The 13,279-nt window shown below is 46.1% G+C and overlaps 1 protein-coding gene across 1 annotated transcript in view; it reads left to right on the top strand.

The window, feature by feature from the left end:
• lats2 (large tumor suppressor kinase 2) overlaps window positions 1-12,408 on the top strand; it is a 32,418-nt gene extending 20,010 nt beyond the window's left edge. Inside the window, exons 3-9 of the mRNA XM_023268711.3 lie at window positions 4,515-4,647; window positions 4,746-6,295; window positions 7,043-7,270; window positions 7,671-8,025; window positions 8,196-8,378; window positions 8,887-8,993; window positions 9,349-12,408. Of these exons, the coding sequence (XP_023124479.1) occupies window positions 4,515-4,647; window positions 4,746-6,295; window positions 7,043-7,270; window positions 7,671-8,025; window positions 8,196-8,378; window positions 8,887-8,993; window positions 9,349-9,891 (3,099 nt within the window). The 3' untranslated portion in view covers window positions 9,892-12,408. The remainder of the gene's footprint in view (window positions 1-4,514; window positions 4,648-4,745; window positions 6,296-7,042; window positions 7,271-7,670; window positions 8,026-8,195; window positions 8,379-8,886; window positions 8,994-9,348) is intronic.
• Window positions 12,409-13,279: the final 871 nt, after the last annotated feature.

Genomic DNA, 13,279 nt, shown 5'->3' with positions numbered 1-13,279 from the left:
CCAGATTCCACACAGATCTGGATGTACGTTCCAGCTCCAAGTTGAATTACTCTGTAGGTTTAAGGAGGTTCGTCTTTTCTCATGGTTTGATTTATTTCCTCTGAAACTGAAACAAGCAAAGATCAGCTGATTTACATCACAGCTGATCCAGATTCAAGGGTTTTAGTTTTTATTTCTTCACATAAACAGTCTGGAAACCAAGGAATTCTAAAAGAACAGACAAAATCTTTATTTTTCAATGTAAACATTAAATGAATGATGAATCCAGTATAGACATTTTTAATGTGGTAAATGACTATTGTAGCTGGAAACAGCTGATTTTTAATGGAATATCTCCATAGGGGTACAGAGGAACATTTCCATGTAGTGAACATGTAGAATCAGAGGTCGACTCATGAATCCTCAGTAGCTGTTTCTAGACTAACTCCAGGTTGGCCTGGTTGATCTTCTGGTTTATCTTCTGGTTGATCTTCTGGCCCTCCAGCAGCCTGAGCTGAACTTCTCTTCCTCTCAGAGTTGTTCTTCTCGTGTCGTTCCTCCAGCTGCAGATCAGAGCTGCTGTTACATAATTGTGTTTTAAGGCGGAAATGTTTGTGTGGAGGAGGAAGGGGGAGGAAGGAGGAGGAGGGGAGGAGGAGGAAGGGGTAGGAAGGAGGGGAGGGGAGGAGGAGGGGGGGAGGAGGGGGGAGCTGCATTCCTGGAGGGAAGGAAGCTTTTATTTATCCACTCAGCCGACAGCCAATCAGAGCTGCTGCTGATGAATGTGTCACAGCATTAGACGGGTTGTATGTTGTGTGTTGTGTGTTGTGTGTGTTATGTTGTATGTTGTGTGTTGTATGTTGTGTTCCCATCCTCTGGTCCTGGGGCCTCCAGCAGGACGGAGGAGGAGAACTCGGAGCTCCATGTGGTTCAGATTTACTGGTTCTGTTCTGGAATGTGGCTCAGATGTGGGTCAGAAAGATAAAATATAAAAGACGCTCTGGGTGACGACAGAAAGGAATCTAGCCCAGAGGTAATAGTGTTGGTGTTGTTGTTGTTGTGATGATTATGTGTTTGAGAGAAATTCTGGAGCTGGAGGCCAAAAACATCAAGACGAGAGAAAATCTGGTATGAATATGACAGACAGACAGACAGACACAGTAAATATCTTGAATTCCAGCTTCCTGAACTGAGGAATTTGAGAACATCTGTCTCCATGACAGCCGGGTCACTGCCTCCACACACACACACACACACACACACACACACACATATACGCACACACACACATACACACACATACACACACACACACACACACACACACACACACACACACACAGACAACTGTCACTCTGTGGTCTTAGCCCTGCCCACAGATCGATCTGACTGGCTGCTACAGCTGTTGTTTACACAGAGAGACAGAGGAGCACATTAGCTTTAATAAACACCACAGGAAGACCTGCAGCTCTGTAGGTGGAAACAGCTGCTAATGATGCTAAGCTAATGCTAACTCTGTAGGTGGAAACAGCTGGGACTGGTTCTGCTGACTATGCTAGGCTAATGCTAACTCTGTAGGTGGAAACAGCTGCTAATGATGCTAAGCTAATCCTAACTCTGTAGGTGGAAACAGCTGCTAATGGTACTAAGCTAATGCTAACTCTGAGAGGTTAGCTGAGGTTATTGTGATTTTCTAGCAGGCTAGCATCCAGTCCTGACCACTCAGAGTAACTTTACTCTCTGACTTCCTGTTACCTCCTCATACTGGATTAAACTTTATTTAAACATGACATCTGACAGGAACCAGAGGAACTGATGTGGACAGAGAGGAACTAAATGTGATGTTAGAGGACGACTCCACAAGAATGTAACACACACTGAATACACATGCACACGCACACAGGAAACACAGTATAAACAGTCGTGTGTTACTGTGTGTGTTACTGTGTGTGTGTGTGTGTGTTACTGTGTGTTTCAGCAACAAAGTTAAAGGTGTTTGAACATTCAGATGGGAGGAGACGAGAAAATGTGTATTTAGATGTTTATGCACACAGTAACACACACACACACACACACACACAGTAACACACACAGTAACACACACACAAACACACAGTAACACACACACACAGTAACACACACAGTAACACACACACAGTAACACACATATAGTAACACACACAATAACACACACACAGTAACACACACAGTAACACACAGTAACATACACACAGTAACACACACACAAACACACAGTAACACACAGTAACACACACAGTAACACACACAGTAACACACACACACACAGTAACACACATATAGTAACACACACAATAACACACACACAGTAACACACACACAGTAACACACACAGTAACACACAGTAACATACACACAGTAACACACACAGTAACACACACAGTAATACACACAGTAACACACACAGTAACACACAGTAGCACACACAGGAACACACACAGTAACACACATAGTAACACACACACAGTAATACACACAGTAACACACACAGTAACACACAGTACCAGTGTGTTGTTGGTATTTCCTGGTTCCAGATTATCAGTTTTTCGTTCTCCTTCTTTTATTCTTTGAACTTTTCAAACACGTTTTGTTGCTTTGAAGACATTTTTACTAAGCTAAGGAGAGGCGGAGTTATCTGTCCGTCCGTCCGTCCGTTCGTCTGTCCATCTGTCCGTCCGTCTGTTATCAACTTTACTCAAAAACAGACTAACGGATTTGGATGAAATTTCCAGGGAAGGTCAGAAATGACACAAGGACCAGGTGATTAGATTTTGGCAGTGATGCAGCTTATAGTCTGGATCCACGGATTTGTTAAAGATTTATTCCGTCGTAAACGATACAAGGACTTATCAGCCTTGGAGGAGTTCTACTCTCTGAGGACTGTTCTAGTTGTGTTTTGTTTTATTCTGAGTCCTTTAATGTCCTCTGTGGACAGTTTCTACCAGGAAATAAAAGTTTAGAAATGATTAAGTGTTTATCACCAGCAGCTTCTGGGAGTTTTTCCTCACGATTATTCACTGAAATCTAGAATTAAAGCTCCTCTTTCTGCAGATATTTACACTGCCTGCAGGAAAACAGAACTCAGTGTTCTGTGTGATATGTTCAAGGACCGTTGGAACATAAAACATGACGATTTGTTCTGTGTTTTTATAGTTTCTGACTGATAACTGATGTAACTTTTATTTCTGTTGTTTTACTGATAATGTGTTTTTAAAGCAGCAGCAGCTTTTAATGAAGCAAACAGTTAAATAAAAATACTAAATACTGTATAGATAACTACACAAAGACCAGTATAGAACAAAATGAGAGATGTCATTCCATACCATGACCTGGATGAATGAGAAACTACACAGACATCTAAGCCATCAATGTCAAAGCGGAGAAGCCATCTCTGAATGGGGGGGTGGTCTGCGACATCATCTTTCACCAATTTACAATCAGGTCCTTTCAAAACTCCCCAAAAGAACTACTCAGCAGAATGACTCTTGTGAAGTGGCTCATGCTAATGACCACCATTCGAGGACTCGGTGAAACTCGCATTTCAACGACCCCCTTTGTCACTCCCTGGCTCCCAACGACCATCGTTGAGGAGCCAGATGGGCCTTGGCAATGGTCATCGGAATGTGAATAACACTGACCACACCTCACAGAGGTTATAAGCTGAGGCAACATCAACCACTACCAGAACTGAAGAAGCCTCTTGGATGAGAGGTGAAACGTCTTCAAGGAACTTTCTTAAAGTCCAGTTGGATTGATTTAAACAACTTTGGATGGTTCTGAGTAATTTCTGTTAAGGTTTTGTTGTTCTGGACACATTTATATTAATTCTAGACTGATTTTGTACACTTTTGGTTCTTTTTTTGACAAATTTGAAGACGTTTTGGATGATTTTCTGTCATTTTGGACATTTTGAGTCATTGTGAAAAGTAATATTCCAGCTGGAATCTCAGCACGGTGCAGAAAAAACAGAAATGAGATGAAAGGCCGGAGGTTTAAATACTCCGATCAGTGCTGTTAGAACATTCTGCAGCATCCGGAATAATTCTACCATTTTCATGGTGTTGGTCAGAACCAATCACAGTCCTTGTGGGCGAAGCTAAATGAAGGAGGCAACTTTGGTGGAAAAGTTTTGGTCACGAGAGACGAGAACTTTAATTAGAATAGAAAATACACAGAAACACAGAAAAATGTCTGACTTTCAGTTGTAGTTGGGTGTTGGGAGGTCGTTATTGTCGTCGTCGTTGTTGTACTCGTCGTTGTTGTCCTTGTTGTCGCTGTCGTCGTTGTTGTCACTGTCGTCGTTGTTGTTGTCTTTGTTGTTGTCGTCGTTGTCATTGTTGTTGTCGTCGTCGTTGTTGTCGTACTCGTCGTCGTTGTTCTTGTTGTCGCTGTCGTCATTGTTGTTATTGTCTTTGTTGTTGTCGTTGTCATCGTCGTCATCATTGTTGTTGTTGTTGAACCAGGACTAAAGTTGGTTTGTCCTCTTTGTGTTGCAGGAGATGGCGGTCCGAGCTCTGAAGCAGACAGGAAGTAGGAACATCGAAGCAGCTCTAGAGTACATCAGTAAGATGAGTTACCTGGATCCTCGCAATGAGCTCATCGTCCGTGTCATCAAGCAGACCTCACCAGGTGAAGTTCCACCTGTCGTTGTGGTTTCCTCTCTGGATGCAGATACTTTTACTGGCAGCATGTTGGATTTGTCTGCTCTAACTGTCTTTTTCTTGTAGGTAAATCTGGTCTCCCGAACTCTCTGGACCACCGGCCCCCGTTGGAGGCTTCAGGTGAGGTGGCTGCTCTGGCTCCGTACCACCAGATGGGGGCGCCCTTGTATGAGGGGGCAGCAGGTTACGGTCCTGAAGGTGAGATGTCCAGAACCTACTTGAGCGCTCCGCCTGTGATGAACTACATGATGCCTCCGTCTGGAGCTGCTCAGGGTCCTCCGATGGGCCGCCCCCCCAGCATTGGCTCCTACCCCCCAGTGATGCCCCAGGGCAGCCCGGCCAGCACCCTGTTCCCCCCAGGGGCCCAACAGAAGGCCTACCCTGGCACCATGGAACAGCACGGGCCCATGATGAGCTACAACGTCCCGGGTCAGCCTTTGCAGCTCCAGCCTCAGCCTCCAGGTGGTGCCAGTTCGCACTACGACTACGGCCACGCCAGGCCTCACCTGATGGAGCCGGCGGGTTACGGAGTGAAGCGGACCCCCTCCTTCCAGAACAAGATGGCGCCGCCCCCCATGGCGCCACCAGACAACTACGTCAGCCTGCAGGGTAAAGCCGGTCTGGGTCAGAACGGACCCGGACCAGGAGGAGGAGGGTACCCCGCCAACCTGTACCTGCCCCCCCACTCCCACCCCCGACAGGCCAGCCCCACCTCCCACCAGGTCCACCTGATGTCTCGGTCCCCTGGCGGGGTGGCGACCATCGGACCGGACTTCTCGGACCTGCCTCAGGGCCTGATGACTCCATCCAGAGCCAGCCTGAACCTGGACCTGTATGAGCACCACTGGGCCGGACCTCCAGGCCCAGAAGGAGCCCCTCCGGCCCGGCAGCCCCAGCCCCAGGGTCCCTTCAGGGGGGAGGTCCGGGTCCCCAGCAGAACCAACTCCTTCAACAGTCGGTCTTCCGGTCCAAACGGCGTCCGGCCTGCGCTGGCGGCGCAGCCTCCAGCCGGGAAACAGGATCCGGCGCTGGGCCCCCCGAACACCATCACGGCTGTAACATCTCCACCCATCCAGCAGCCGGTGAAGAGCATCCGGGTGATGAGACCAGAACCAAAGACCGCGGTGGGTCCGTGTCATCCAGGCTGGATGGCTCAGGAAGCAGCAGAACCTCTGGGCTTCATGCCGGAGGAGACCTTCTCTCTGGAACCAGCTCAGGAGCCCCGCTGCCCTCCGCCTCCGTACCCCAAGAACCTGCTGCTGTCTGGGGCAGCCGAGCCAGGAGCCCTGGATGGAGCCATGTGTGGAGCTCCAGACCTGAACAGCTCCACGGCCAGAAGCTCACCTGGAGGCGGGAAGAACAAGGAGAACCAGCAGGTGAAGGAGAAGACGAAGATGGGAAAAGGAGAGAAAGCGGTGAAGGACAAGAAGCAGATCCAGACGTCTCCGGTTCCTGTGAGGAAGAACGGACGAGACGAAGAAAAGAGGGAGTCTCGGATCAAAACCTACTCACCGTTCGCCTTCAAGTTCTACATGGAGCAGCACATCGAGAACGTGATGAAGACCTACCAGCAGAAACTGAACCGCCGGCTGCAGCTGGAGCAGGAGATGTCCAAGGTCAGACAGCTTCAGTCCGTTCAGACACAACCAGACCACGGGGGTTGACCTCCAGAATATAAAGACAAACACAACCAGAACAAACTCATGAACAGGTTTAAAGTAACGTTAAACAATTGAAAACAGCCTGGGAACGTCTTTAAACATGATTCAGTAGAATTCAGCTGTGATGTTTCATGTTCTAGTGTTTTAGTTTTAGTGTTCTAGTGTTCTAGTCTTAGAGGTTTCACACAGCTGCTATATAATAAACTTATTATAGGATTAATAAAGACACATGGTGTGTTGGAGTTTCATTGTAGTTGTGATTTGTTAGTTCTAGCAGCACCGTTTTAAATTTTAATAAAATTATCCATACTTACAGGATTATGTGGTATTTTCACCAGAACAAACAAACCTACAATAAGAGGAAATAATTCTCTGTGAAGAAGATGCTAACTAATGTTCTTTGGGTCTTTAAAGATTCTCATTAAGACGTTTTTTTGAAGACAGTTTTTAAATTTCCTGAAAATCTGCTGCTTAAGTTTAGTTTCTCTCGGTCAGAACGATCCTGAAGGTCGTTATTCAGAGAATCTCTGAGTTCAAACTAACCTGAATCCTGACTTTGACCGTTTCCTTTAAAGTGTCTGAAGGTGTTTGTAGGTGCCAGATCTACGGGTTCAGATGATTCCTGGCCGTTTATGACGGCGGTTGAATGTGTTCTAAGCTGTTTTTTAAAGTGTCGTGTTGTCCTTTTCTCCTGATCTTCAGGCCGGCCTGTCGGAGGCTGAGCAGGAGCAGATGAGGAAGATGTTGAACCAGAAGGAATCCAACTACAACCGACTCCGACGAGCCAAAATGGACAAATCGATGTTCGTTAAGATCAAGACTCTGGGCATCGGAGCTTTCGGTGAAGTTTGTCTGACGCGTAAAGTCGACACCGGAGCTCTGTACGCCATGAAAACGCTCCGAAAGAAAGACGTCCTCAACCGTAACCAGGTCAGATAGTAGCTTGAAACATTCAACAGCAGTATATACTGTTATATCTATGAACACCTGAGACAACAGCTGCTGCACCGTCCAGTGAGCAGCACTGTGACTGGTTGGAACCATAGTAACCAATCAAGACTAAACACTGCAGGTCAGACTTTCCAGTGGTAATGAAGCTCATTATTAGAACTGACTTATTAGGGATTAAATGATAAATAAATAAATCAAATATTACTTAGTACAACTATATAGTTAATGTTAATGAGACAGAGTTTTACTGATGGAGATCAACCTGACTGATGTGATAATGAAGTTAGACTCAAATAAATATTGTTTCTGTGTGTAAGATGACGATGATGATGATGATGGTGGTGAGGATGATGATGAAGATGCTGTCATGTGACCTCAGGTGGCCCATGTCAAAGCAGAGCGGGACATCCTGGCGGAGGCCGACAACGAGTGGGTGGTCCGTCTTTACTACTCGTTCCAGGACCGGGACAGCCTCTACTTCGTCATGGACTACATCCCTGGAGGGGACATGATGAGCCTGCTGATCCGGATGGGCGTCTTCCCAGAACCCCTGGCTCGGTTCTACGTGGCCGAGCTGACGTTGGCCATCGAGAGTGTCCACAAGATGGGCTTCATCCACCGTGACATCAAACCCGACAACATCCTCATTGACCTGGACGGACACATCAAGCTGACGGACTTCGGTCTCTGTACTGGCTTCCGCTGGACCCACAACTCCAAGTACTACCAGAAAGGTGGGTCAGGTCTGGACCAGGTTCAGTGGGTGATGGATGGATGGATGGATGGATGGATGGATGGATGGATGGATGACACATTCAATGAGGAAACTGTTGAGTTTCAGTTGATCCAGGCTCTGTTGTGTTATTGTGTATCATTGTGTGTTATTGTGTTACTGTGTGTGCAGGCAGCCACATCAGACAAGATAGTATGGAGCCCAGTGATTTCTGGGACGACGTCTCTAACTGTCGCTGTGGCGACCGGCTGATGACTCTGGAGCAACGAGCCAATCGGCAGCATCAGCGCTGCCTCGCTCACTCTCTGGTGGGAACGCCCAACTACATCGCTCCAGAGGTGCTGCTGCGTAAAGGTGGGAAGTAAAACCAGAACCAGATAGACAGAACCCCAGACCTTCACCTGGTTACATTCCTCATTAGATCAGTAGAAGTTTAGATCAGACCAGAAGGATCCATGGGGTTATTCACAGGTTCCCTGGATGAGGAACCAGAGTCTCAGACTGTTCAGCAGATTTGGAATATCAAAGAAAACAAGGTGGAAGCTTCAGTCAGAAATATGATTCTATACCTTTAGTTCTCCAGAACAAGATGAGTGTGAGCTCTGAGTCCTTAAGATCAGATCAGATCAGTCAAAGTCTGTTAGCCATCGTTTCTCAACTCTGAACAGGAAGTGAAGCTGAACTGAGATGTTGAACTTATGAACACATTCATCAAACATGAAGTTTAACTTCACAGACTGAATGTTCTGGAGACCAGAGAGAAGATCAGAAACTATCAGAACCACTAATATGAAAGTCTATGTGTAGCGTGACTTCCTGTGTGTCTCAGTGTAACGTGGGGTCACTTCCTGTGTGTCTGCAGGCTACACTCAGCTGTGCGACTGGTGGAGCGTTGGGGTGATCCTGTTTGAGATGCTGGTCGGTCAGCCTCCCTTCCTCGCTCCGACGCCCACAGAGACTCAGATCAAGGTCAGCGAGAACCTTTCCTTCAACATCTCTTATTTAATTAAAATGTAAAAAAGTCTCCAGGTGGTAGAAACACTGAACAGACTGTTGGGCTGCAGATACTGAAGATGTTGAATGTTTTAAATCAGTTCCATCCTCGTCTGCAGTTCAGCTGAAGGTCCTGGAGTTTAGACTGTTGGTCAGAATGTTTGTTTTGACAGAATCTGCTTTAATATGTTCTGGATTCTTAATGAGATGTACGATGAAGTGATTCTGATGAACTTTTGGTTGTTGAAGACGATTTGTCCTTTTAGTCATAAATCAGACGATCCTTTGTGCTGTTGAGGTCATGTGGTTGATGCTTCCTGTGGTTCCTCAGGTGATAAACTGGGAGAGCACCCTGCAGGTCCCGGCTCAGGTGAAGCTCAGTCCGGAAGCCGTCGACATCATCGGCCGGCTCTGCTGCTCCGCTGAGGACCGTCTGGGCTCCAATGGCGCCGGAGAGATCAAGGCTCATCCCTTCTTCTCCCAGACCGACTTCTCCAGCAACCTGCGGCAGCAGCCGGCGCCGTACCGGCCCAAGATCGCCCACCCGATGGACACGTCCAACTTCGACCCGGTGGAGGAGGAGGGCGGCGCCGGCTGGAGCGACAGTGGCGATGGCAGCCGGGCCCTGGACCTGCTCTGCTCACCGCACGGGAAGCATCCGGAGCACGCCTTCTACGAGTTCACTTTCAGACGCTTCTTCGACGACAACGGATGCCCCTTCAGATACCCCAAACCACCCGAGGCCTACGACGGGCCGCCGGGCCAAACCGGGACCACCGGAACCACCGGGGTGGACCCTGAGGAGGAGGAGGAAGATGAAGATGAGGAGGAGGAGGCAGAGCAGGGGGAGGGATGTGAACCGGTTTATGTTTAGATCAGTCAGGTCTGCTGAAGCTGCAGATGGAGGAACGGCGCCACCTGGTGGACCAACAACAGAAGCTCTGAGCAGCTTCCAGATGTTCTCCTGGTTCCTCTTCTGGTCTTCAGAGGTTCTGGTCCACCTGAAGCTGCTTTAGTCTCCTTAGATCAGGATCCAGGTTCCTCTCTGCTGCTGCTTCATAAGCTTCAAACATCCACTCAGTTATCAGCTTCAGCTCATCAACAACAACAGCGACAACAACCCCCCTCCAGTCTGTCTCCGTTCAGCAGAATTTAGTTTCACATTTTCTGTTTCTGTGTTCAGTTTCAAAAAGACAAATGAACCAGAGTTTATCTCCTGCAGCTTTGTCTCCACAGGTCCATGTTCTAAAGATCTTCTGCTGCTTCATGTCCTCAAGTCGCCTCCAAATAATCCCACAAAATTCTAAAGATCTGATTCCTGATGGAACCTCTGCAGCGTTGATCTTCTCAGCACCAGAACAGAACTGATCAGACTAAAGAGTGAAAGCGTCTGGTTGTTTATTTTTAGATCAACAGGAGAAAAAAACAACAAACAGAATTCAGAGGAATCAAAACTTTTAATAAATCGTCTAAAGAAACAGAAGAACCCAGTCAGAGCTGAAGCAGCCGAACACTTGGACTATGTGCAATAAAATAAAGTGGACATTTCTAGTCTTCTAAACACTTCATAGCTCTAGTTGTGTTCAGATATGTCAGTTTAATCTACTTCCTGTCAGTCCAACATGCTGCTTATTAAGGACGTTCACATTATTACTTCTTATTATTCTGGTTGATTACGAGAACAAGCTTCAGTCTGACAGGAACGAGGTGAGGATGATGATGATGGTGGTGGTGAGAATGATGATGATGAAGCAGAAACTCCTCCTCCTCCTGTGGTCAGGCTGGTTCTGCTGCAGGAGGTTCTGAAGGTTCTGGTCCAGGAAGTGACGGAGATGAAAGAAAAGTGAATCCGGTTCGTCTTCAGGAATGAAATAAAGACTGAAGAACATTTTGTTCTCCAACCCTAAAGACTCGTGTTTGTTTGGTACATGTTCTAGTATTTATCCAAAGTGTTCTGACTCGGTTCTGCAGCTCTGGGGCTCTCGGATCCAGAACAGAGTTTCTCCTCGATAATCAGTAAAGTTCTGTCCAGCAGTGTTCCTCTGACCGACTCAGACGTCAGAACTACAGCTGACACAAGTTTGTTTTCACGTTTCTCTAAATGTGCCTTTGAATTCATATTTTACCTTTGATCTACAGACGTCTGTCCATGTTCTGGAACCTCCTGACTGTGTTCACATGTGGTCAGCCTGGTCCTGGTTCTGGTCCTGGTCCTGGTCCTGGTTCTGGTCCTGGTCCTGGTTTTGGTCAAATGATAAAGCAGAACAATAGAGCGATGTTCTGTTAAACTCAGATTGTTCTGGTGGTACTGGGATGTTTCAGGTTCTTCTGGACAGAGATGGTTCTGCTCAGGTTCTTCTGGACAGATCTGGTTCTGCTCAGGTTCAGTTTCACTGATGAAGCTGATTCTATCAGAGATTTCTCAGATTTAAAGTTTCACGTCAGAAACTGAATTTGTCGACACAAAGTGAAAGAAGCTGTTTATGTTGTTCTGAAGGTGTTTGATGGTTAAACTGGACTGAAACCAGTTTAGGTTCCTTCATGTGAACACAGTCGGAGATGAACTCAGATCTGAAACAACTTCATGTGTTTTCAGATGTTTCAAAAGTCATTGAGGTTCTCAACAGGATGAACCTGAACATTAGCTTTAAACTCAGAGCTGCTCAGAGGGTTTCCTGGAAGTTTCCTAGACATTTCCTGAAAGTTTTCTGGAGGTTTCCTGGAAGTTTCCTGGAACTTTCCTAGAAGTTTCCTAGAAATTTCTTAGAAGTTTCCTGGAAGTTTCTTGGAAGTTTCCTGTAACTTTCTCGGAAGTTTAATAGTAGTTTCTTGGAGGTTTCCTGGTAGCTTCCTGGAGGTTTCCTAGAAGTTTCCTGGAAGTTTCTTGAAGGTTTCCTGGAGGTTTCCTAGAAATTTCCCGGAAGTTTCCTGAAAGTTTCCTAGAAGTTTCCTGGAAATTTCTTGAAGGTTCCCTGGAGGTTTCCTGAAAATTTCTTTGAAATTTCTTGGAGGCTTTCTAGAAGTTTCCTGGAAATTTCTTGAATGTTTCCTGGAGGTCTCCTGGAGGTTTTCCAGAGGTTTCCAGGCTGATGACTGACAATCTGACTGATGTTTCCTGACGTGTATTTTCTCTAATTTTGTATTTTTATGGAGGATTCGCTTCTTGTCTCCTCATGTCTGTTAATGAATTTATATTTATACAGATCTACATATTTTTTGTATCTTTTCTTTTTCCAGTTTTCTCGTGCTCATGTTAAGAACTCTGCAGTATTATAGATGTCTTTGGAATTTTCTTTTTTTTACATTCATGTATGAACTGAGAATTTGTAAAAATGCTTTTCCTGTCCTCGAGTGTAAAATGTTTGTATAAATTAAATTAACCAACTCCTGATTCTGGTGCTTTTATTGTGTCAAACAGCAGCTCTGTCCATATTAATGATGCTTTAAATTAGCTTAGCTTTTTAGCTGCATTTAACGTATTGAATAACACGGAGCTCATGAGCTAAAACTGGTTTATATATAAATGAAGTTTATATCTGTTAACTGTTGTTTCCAGAGTAAGTCAGTTTATGGTGCGGTTGAGCTAGGCATGGAGTAGGACGGCGGTATGGAGGCTCCCACAGATTTCGCCTTAAATACTGTTTTATTTGCATCTTTTGCGCGTCAAACTGGTTTTGGACCAGAAAACATGTAAAGTTACAATCTTATTTCCTGGTTAAATTTAAGTATAGCAAATAGAAACAAACGTGGACGTCAGGCAACTCAGACTCTACTCTGGTCTTGTCCCCAGTCTGCGGTCTCGTCCCCATGTGATGCTCCTCCTCCCTCAGAGTTCACCTCCGCCCGGCCTTATACGCCTGCTGATACCTCAGCCCTGGAACTTGAGCTCCTTGGGGAGATGCGCAAGGAAATAGCGGATATCTTCAAAACCGAACTACGTGCTGCTCTCGTGAGGATTTATCTACAATCACATCTGAGCTACAAGCAGTAAAGACGCAGTTAACCTCCGACTGAGCAGCAACGGACGTTGAGTTGGGGAAGTTGAAAGGTACAGTGGAGGAAATTGAGCTGAGTTTATCGACTTGTAATGACGACATTGTTGTAATTCAAGATAACATTGCAGCCCTATTTGCTGACATGACCAAATTAGAGAATAAATGCGAGGATCTGGAGGCTAGATCGCACCGCAACAACATTAGGATTATGGGGGTGCCTGAGGAAGGAGGTAATATCTCTACTGTATTTGTAGAGGCATTTCCTAA

Source organism: Amphiprion ocellaris, chromosome 11, assembly GCF_022539595.1.
Source record: "Amphiprion ocellaris isolate individual 3 ecotype Okinawa chromosome 11, ASM2253959v1, whole genome shotgun sequence".
NCBI lineage: Eukaryota > Metazoa > Chordata > Actinopteri > Pomacentridae > Amphiprion > Amphiprion ocellaris.
The sequence above is the reverse complement of the archived record's forward strand: the minus strand, read 5'-3'. Positions and strand labels throughout refer to the sequence as shown.